The sequence below is a fragment of the Salvelinus alpinus genome, chromosome 8 (genome assembly GCF_045679555.1).
Source record: "Salvelinus alpinus chromosome 8, SLU_Salpinus.1, whole genome shotgun sequence".
Taxonomy (NCBI): domain Eukaryota; kingdom Metazoa; phylum Chordata; class Actinopteri; order Salmoniformes; family Salmonidae; genus Salvelinus; species Salvelinus alpinus.
The window spans coordinates 15,581,655-15,590,265 of record NC_092093.1 but is presented as its reverse complement, the minus strand read 5'-3'; the positions used below and the strand labels follow the sequence as shown (position 1 = coordinate 15,590,265).

The following is an 8,611-nucleotide window of genomic DNA, read 5'->3' as shown; positions in this document are numbered from 1 at the left end:
AGTTGGAGTAGACCAGTTGGAGGTTTACTTAGTAGCATTCCAAATATCATGGTACAGCTATATAGACACTCAATCATCATGTTACTTTTTAATGGTACGTTTAAAAACATATATTTTGATAAATAGAATTGAAACCTGTGTCTCATTCTGGTAAGTGGTGAAATAAGTATAGCCAGTTATAATTGTATTGGCTTAGCAGATAATAAGAAAAGACAATCAGTATTTACCTGGCTAAAAGAGAATGAATATAATATCTATTGTTTACAGGAAACTAATTCAACAATCTTTTTTTTACATAGATGTAATTTCCACCACACCTTGTCATTTCCATCACAACCCATATTTTTTAAGTAAATGAGTATATTATGTATAATTTACATATATTTATTTGTTTTAGATATGGAAATCATATGGTTGTTATCATAATCTCACAAAAGGGTTGGGTGGAAATATCTTATTTTTCATGATAGATGCATGTTTTCAGCTGTCACCAAGGCAAGTTTATCCATTCAGGTGTCATGTTGAATTATTAATGTTAGGAAAACCTTAAAAATCACTTTAAATAATATTCAATACAAGTTCATGTACAAATGTATAAGAAATCCGTTATAAATCAATTGTATGATATTTCATTTTCAACTAAAATGGATGTTTAATAATGATGTGATGGGAATGACAGGGGTGGCAGGTGGCCGAGTGGTTAGAGCGTTGGAAGATCGAATCCCTGAGCTGACAAGGTAAAAATCTGTCTTTCTGCCCCTGAACAAGGCAGTTAACCCAGTGTCCCTAGGCCGTCATTGAAAATAAGAATTTGTTCTTAACTGACTTGCCTAGTTAAATAAGGGTAAAGTATAAAAATAAACATTTGTCTATGGCTGTCTAGGGAAAAATGACAGAAATATATAAATTCCTGATATTAAGATCGCAGCCATTATCAGATATAGTTTCTAGACAAATCAAAGACAAGTACAATACTGATAAAATGGTGTTTGAATGTTTTCATTTCTGAAAGTTTGCATGGCCAAAGTGCCCGAAGTTGCATAATCACCCTTTTACACATGTAAAATACATTTTTAACTATTTTAGAAGAGATTGTCATCTACCTAAACCATATCACATTGCAGAACAGCAGGTTGGAACTGTATTAGTAAAGGGTAGACATTTGAAGTAAAAGCAAATTAACAAATAAAAGTCTATTTTATGGATAAAAACAGACTTGTCCCTCATGAATAAGTTAACCGACATATCTTATCATGTTGCTTAGCCTTATATCGTCCGGTTCCCCTTTGTTGTAACAGGATTTGGTTTACAGTTCTGGGCTGACATATACTTTGTGCAGTTGTTGCATTTGCTATTTTCTCATACTTTCTTCCTGTACACAAAACAAGCTGTTAAGAAGTAAAACAAGCAGTTATGAAGTAAAACAATCTGTTAGTAAGTAAAACAAGCTGTTAAGAAGTCAACATACTGTTAAGAGGTAAAACAACCTGTTTTGTGCACAGGAAGATTCAATTGACTTAAAACCATTCAAAAAGTTGACTCTTTTTTTGCAGAACACCAAAAATGGTTTCCGGAGTTGTACGTGTTGTCTCGTTCTCGATCCTTGGTATAGGAGGATTTCTGACGCTGTTTGTAATGTACTATCAATCAGCTCCATCTCAGATCTGCCCTCCCCAACCTGCTTTGCCACGTCATTACTCAAAGCCACCTGAGAACAGTTCCTTGTCTAAGAAGCAGCCAGAACCAGACAAGCCCATCATGCTGTTGTGGTTCTGGCCTGAAAACCGCAGGTTTGATTTTAGCGATTGCAACACTTTCTTCAACATTGATGGCTGCCAACTGACAGATGACCGGTCTCTGTACAACAAGGCAGACGGGGTGCTCATCTTTCACAAATCCATCAACCACGATTTATCCAACTTGCCTCCATCACCTCGACCACCATTCCAGAAGTGGATCTGGTACCATGTGGAATCACCTACAAACACAATTAGGATACCTGGTCTAGAGAACCTTTTCAACTTGACCTTGAGTTATAGGGAAGATGCAGACATCCCTGTACGTTGGCGCTTAACTGCAAGGAAAGGCCAGGGTGAGGATTTTGTGCTGCCCAAGAAGGATAAATTAGTTTGCTGGATTGTGAGTAATAATAAACCTGCAACTGGAACAGCAGTAAGGGATAACTATTACAGAGAACTTGTCAAACATATTAAGGTGGATCTTTTTGGAAAGGCCTTTGCAAGATTCTTGAGATATGAGGACTACTACTCAACACTCTCCAGCTGTAAGTTCTACCTCTCCTTTGAGAACTCAGTCCACAGAGACTACATCACTGAGAAGCTTAACGGACCACTTGCAGCAGGAACTGTGCCAGTAGTATTGGGCCCACCGAGACAGAACTATGAGGACTTTGTCCCGGGAGATTCCTTCATTCACGTTAATGACTTTCCCAATGCAAAAGCCCTGGCTGAATTCCTCCTGAAGTTGGACAAGGATGAGGAGGCATATCTGCGCTACTTTCAGTGGCGTAGAAACTTATTTGCTCAGCAACATCTAATTCAACTGAGTCAAGAGTTCATCCAATCTATTTGTTATGCCTGTGACCATATAGGCAAACATAGGGAGTTCCTGATCTTTACAAATGGTATTTGGTTTAATTAGTCTCTTCTAATTAGCTAAAATAAACAGTTTCTACGAAATTATTCGGACCTCGCAAAAGGCCGACATTTTTATGTTTCAATAAAAAAAATATACTCACATGACAATAGAAATGGAAACATTGTGATTTTATAAACATAAATTATGAAAGCGGTTACTGCTCTCACCATCATCAATATCATTATTTACATGATTGAAATTCACCAAATAATTTTGTTTATAAACCCACAAATGAAAACATTAAGGTATGTGTAAAGAGACAGTAAAATATTATATTTCTCAGAAGTTATACGTGTGTCAAATCATTCCTGCAAAAAACATTGTTAGAGATGGGTGAGATTGGCACATCTCTTCCTCTTCACCTGCATAATGTGTGTAGGTTTGAGAGAGCGGCAGGGAGATTGCGCAAGAGAGAAATTAGAGAAGGGAGGTGTCTGATGAATCAGGAATCAAGGGTTTTGCACCAAATATCACCATTTAAAGGAGTTTATGTTCTGCTTGTAAAGTTGCATCTGTGCCACGGACTTAGTCTGGCTTTAAATGTCGACAAATTAACAATTGATATGTTGGATTCACGACTCCATCCCAACCAAAAATGAAAGAATAGGGATTAATCAAATCAAACTTTATTTCAAGTTTGATTTGATTCGTTTATTATTTAACTTGATTTACTTCTTCAATTGTTTATATTTGGTTGCATTGACAACCAATCACAATTCAATATCATTTTTGAAATACATAAATAGCCTATTAACTTGACCATATGTTGGATTAACGTCTCCAATTGAACCCAAAATAAAAGTTAAAGGATGGGATTAAGCCAGATGGAACTATCCAAGCAGTAGATACTGTACATCTCCTTTAAATGTTGATTTTTGGTTACGTTGTCAAGTAAACAAAATTCTATATTACTTTTGTAATCCAGTAAATAGCCTAAAGTTAAGGCTGTCTTACAAACTAATGTAACATTCAACCTTACAATGAGGAAGACATCCATGGCCACATTGAGGTTTCCGGGAACTATACATTATAGAGTAATAACGCATTCATCTGTTTTATAAATAAACACATTATCTGGCATTGTTTTTCCATTTAAACTTTTAAGTGGTTGAAAGCACAGTGATAGACATTTAGATGAAAACTAAACCAAAAAATCTGACATTGAATAAAGCTTGTAATCTCATTGATCAACATCACTCTCAACCAAATATTACCCAATTATCCACGTTGAAATGACGTGGTGTGCCTAGTGAGTAGAACCTGTAAGCATTGTGGATTTGTTTGCTAAACCTGCTCTTCATAGTTCAGTGAAAATGCCAAAGTTTACAAATAACTTTCCTGACCTCATTCGACATTTAAACAAAGAGTTCCTTGTCTATATTATATTGTTCGCTAATTAGTAATGAGTACCGATATAGAAAATCGACAGTATATCGATATTAGCTGAATTTTTTCGATACACTTAAAATGAGTAAAATGAGGCTGTATATCGTGATATAAAATTTGCGACTGCGTGAATGTTCCCTTTTCTGATCACTTCCATGGCTCCTTGAAGTCGAGATAGAGAGAGGGTGGACAATCAACAAGCAGCTATGTGGAAGGTACAATATGCAGCTTAAGCATATGGCGCGTGGAGAGAGGAATTATTATTTATTTTATATTGTATTTTATTAGGATTCCCATTGGCTGTTGCGAAAGCAGCAGCTACTCTTCATGGGGTCCACACAAAACATGAAAAATGACAGAACATTAATAGACAAGGTCAGCTCAAGGACAGAACTACATACATTTAAAAACAGCACTCAGCCTACACATTGTTTTACAATTTAAACTCCCGATCACAACCGGGGGAGGGTTTGGCCGGGTAGGCCATCATTGTAAAATATTAATTTGTTCTTATCGGACTTACCTAGTTAAATAAAGGTTCATTAAAACATCAATAAATAAAAAACATCAATACATGGAGTGCATTGTGAAAGTATTCATACTCCTTGACTTTTCCCACATTTTGTTTTGTTACAGCCTAATTCTTAAATCGATTAAATAAATGTGTTTTCTTCATCAATCTACAAACAATAATGACAAAAGAAAAAACAGTTTTGAAGAAATTTTTGCAAATGTATAAAAAAAAGGAAATTATAACATTTACTAAATATTCAGACCCTTTACTCAGTATTTTGTTGAAGCACCTTTGGCAGGGATTATGTCTCGATTCTTCTTGGGTATGACGCTACAAGCTTGGCACACCTGTATTTGGGGAGTTTCTCCCATTCTTCTCTGCAGAGCCTCTCAAGCTCTGTCAGGTTGGATGGGGAGTGTTGCTGCACAGCTATTTTCAGGTCTCTCCAGAAATGTTAGATCGGGTTCAAGTCTGGGCTCTGGCTGGGCCACTAACACACATAGAGATACTTGTCCCAAAGTCACTCCAGCATTGTCTTGGCTGTGTGCTTAGGGTCATTGTCCTGTTGGAACATAAACCTTTGCCCCAGTCTGAGCTCTCTGGAGCAGGTTTTCATCAAGGATCTGTCTCTACTTTGCTCCAGTCATCTTTCCGTCAATCCTGACTTGTCTACCTTTCCCTGCTGCTGACAAACATCCCCACAGCATGATGCTGCCACCACCATGCTTCACCTTAGGGATGGTGCCAGGTTTCCTCCAGACGTTACACTTGGCATTCAGGCCAAAGAGTTCAATATTGTTATCATCAGACCAGAGAATCTTGTTTCTCATGTTCTGAGAGTCCTTTAGGTGTCTTTTTGGCAAACTCCAAGCGGGCTGTCATGTGCCTTTTACTGAGGAGTGGCTTTCGTCTGGCCACTCTAACATAATGACCTGATTGTTGGAGTGCTGCAGACATGGTTGTCCTTCTGGAAGGGTCTCCCATCTTCACAGAAGAACTCTGGACCTCTGTCAGAGTGACCATCGGGTTGTTGGTCACCTCCCTGACCAAGGCCCTACTCCCTTGATTGCTCAGTTTGGCCGTGCGGCCAGCTCTTGGAAAAGTCTTGATTGTTCCAATCTTCCATTTAAGAGTGATGGAGGCCACTGTGTTCTTGGGGACCTTCAATGCTGCTGAAATGTTTTGGTACCCTTCCCCAGAGTTGTGCCTCAACACAATTCTCTCTCTGAGCTCTATGAACAATTCCTTCGACCTCATGGCTTGGTTTTGCTCTGACATGCACTGTCAACTGTGGGACCTTATATACACAGGTGTGTGCCTTTCCAAATCATGTCCAATCAATTGAATTTACCACAGGTGGACTCCAATCAAGTTGTAGAAACATCTCAAGGATGATCAATGGAAACAGGATGCACCTGAGCTCAATTTCGAGTCTCATAGCAAAGGGTCTGAATACTTAAGTAAATAAGTTATTATGCGAAATTTACACACAAAATATATGAGTCAAAAGGGGAGAGGCATTGTGCCATGAGGTGTTGCATTACCTGTTTTATTAGAGGAAAGAAAGAGGTGTGAGACTAACCTACCCAACCAGTTTGATCACAATATGATGCTCATCAACTGTTGAATACTCACAAGCAGGCAACTTACATTTTCTTTCAATCACTTTGGTGCAATGTTTCAAAACTGTAACCACATTTTTCAATTGACTGAGTACAACAACAAAAATTAAGTCGCTTGTTCACTGCACCAAGTCACGCTGGCAGAGTGGATTTTAGATCGATGTGTCTTGCATTTTTTTGCTATTGTATTAACTGGTTGTTAAAACAACTAAATTGAGAAGATGTCATTATGTTGTATTTGGTGATTTAAATGAATGTTCTCATGGTATTTCACAGTAAACAGAATATAACAGTATATTTTGGATTAATGGTTCTGTGGTGAAATATGTCTCCAAACAAAATGAATGCAAAATAAAAGGTTTTGAAAATAAGAATTGCTGTGTTACAAGTGTTACCAGTTTTGAAGTTTTGTACTAAGAATTTGGAAAATGGCACCAAAGCCATTGAAGAGTAACAAACTGTAACTGAAACCACTGCCTCAGAATGTTCCAAATGATATACAGTGGGGCAAAAAAGTATTTAGTCAGCCACCAATTGTGCAAGTTCTCCCACTTAAAAAGATGAGAGAGGCCTGTAATTTTCATCATAGGTACACTTCAACTATGACAGACAAAATTAGAAAAAAAAATCCAGAAAATCACATTGTAGGATTTTTAATTAATTAATTTGCAAATTATGGTGGAAAATAAGTATTTGGTCACCTACAAACAAGCAAGATTTCTGGCTCTCACAGACCTGTAACTTCTTCTTTAAGAGGCTCCTCTGTCCTCCACTCGTTATCTGTATTAATGGCACCTGTTTGAACTTGTTATCAGTATAAAAGACACCTGTCCAACACCTCAAACTGTCACACTCCAAACTCTACTATGGCCAAGACCAAAGAGCTGTCAAAGGACAGAATTTATAATTTCAAAATTTTCTAATTTTGTCTGTCATAGTTGAAGTGTACCTATGATGAAAATTACAGGCCTCTCTCATCTTTTTAAGTGGGAGAAATTGCACAATTGGTGGCTGACTAAATACTTTTTTGCCCCACTGTATATATTTTTTACATTCTATAGTTTATACTGCTATAGTACTCACTCTAGCCATCTATACTAACTCACTATACTAATCCCACTATAATAACTCCACACCTGAAACCACTGCAAAATAACTAATTTTACCTAACCCATAGCTTATTACAACCCTATTATTACTACTACTACTACTACTACTACTACTACTACTACTACTACCACCATCAGTCCAGGTTTGGCCGGGGTAGGCCGCCATTGTAAATAAGAATTTGTTCTTAACTTACTTGCCTAGTTAAATAATGGTTGCATTTAAATAACAAATGATCACTACTGCAGTTACTACCACCACCAGTACTACTACTATTTCACAACCATATACTTCAACTTGATTACAGTAGTGCTCTTACTGAATTATCACACATTTTTAATTGATAAAATCCAGTAAGATGCTCAGTATCTGAAGTAAACAGTGTGAAACTGGTCATGTGATCTCCACACCTGGCCAGAATGTGTTCTTGCCCGGAGCTGCAAAACTGGTCATGCAAATAGCTGTCAAGATCAGGTTTCTAGATCCCAGGCCAACACACTGACAAGGTTCTTTATCTCAAATATTCTTGGGGGGTTTCATGCAAGGATACTTTATGTACACACACAGGAATGAAATGGTAGTGGTTTTGAAACAGGGGATAGAGGTAATGAATACACTGTACATATGATAGCACAAGAGCAGTAATACCATTAAGAAAGGAGTGTATAAATGTGCATGCTACCTGTGCATATAACAACACAGGTACAAAAAGAAGCAGCATACAAAATGAATATGCAATAGTTTCATTCCAAAACCACATATATCCATTTTCAGAAATGTTGGTGAATTATCTTGTATTGTTCAAAGAAATTATGAAAGAGATCGGTGTTATTTTTCATTGTCTAATCATGGCATGGGGTTGTTCAATAACAGACATGTATTTGTTTAAAATCTACTTGATGGTTTAATTTCAGAGAGACTGTAACGAGTATTACCGAAGGTGGCTTCCCTTCCTGTTCGAGTGGCGCTCGGCGGTCGTCGTCGCCGGTCTACTAGCTGCCACCGATCCATTTTTCCTTTTCGTTTGGTTTTGTCTAATTGATTTCACCTGTTTATTGTTTGGTTGTTAGGGTGGTGCTATTTAAGTTCGTTTAGCCCGTTTCTGTTTGTGCGGGCTTGTTCTTTCTGTATTGTATGAGGTTGTTTCGTTTGTTGAGCGGTTTTCCACTGTCTGGATTTGTTTTCCAGTGTGCTCTTTATTCATGTTGGATTTTTACGCCAATGTTTTTGACATTACCAGTTGTTCTTCTGGTTGGAAATTAAAGAGTGTTTTTTTCCCCCATTTCCTTGCTCTCTGCGCCTGACTCCTCACACTTATCCTCAG

The 8,611-nt window shown here is 37.6% G+C and overlaps 1 protein-coding gene across 1 annotated transcript; it reads left to right on the top strand.

The window, feature by feature from the left end:
• Window positions 1–1,195: 1,195 nt before the first annotated feature.
• Window positions 1,196–3,626, top strand: LOC139582607 (4-galactosyl-N-acetylglucosaminide 3-alpha-L-fucosyltransferase 9-like). Its single transcript, XM_071412749.1, has one exon. It carries the CDS (start codon window positions 1,564–1,566, stop codon window positions 2,659–2,661), a length of 1,098 nt encoding a protein of 365 aa, XP_071268850.1. The 5' UTR covers window positions 1,196–1,563; the 3' UTR covers window positions 2,662–3,626.
• The last annotated feature ends 4,985 nt before the right edge of the window (window positions 3,627–8,611 follow it).

Excerpts from the sequence above, each read along its gene's own strand:
- LOC139582607 (XM_071412749.1), top strand. The coding sequence starts at position 1,564 with ATGGTTTCCGGAGTTGTACGTGTTGTCTCGTTCTCGATCCTTGGTATA.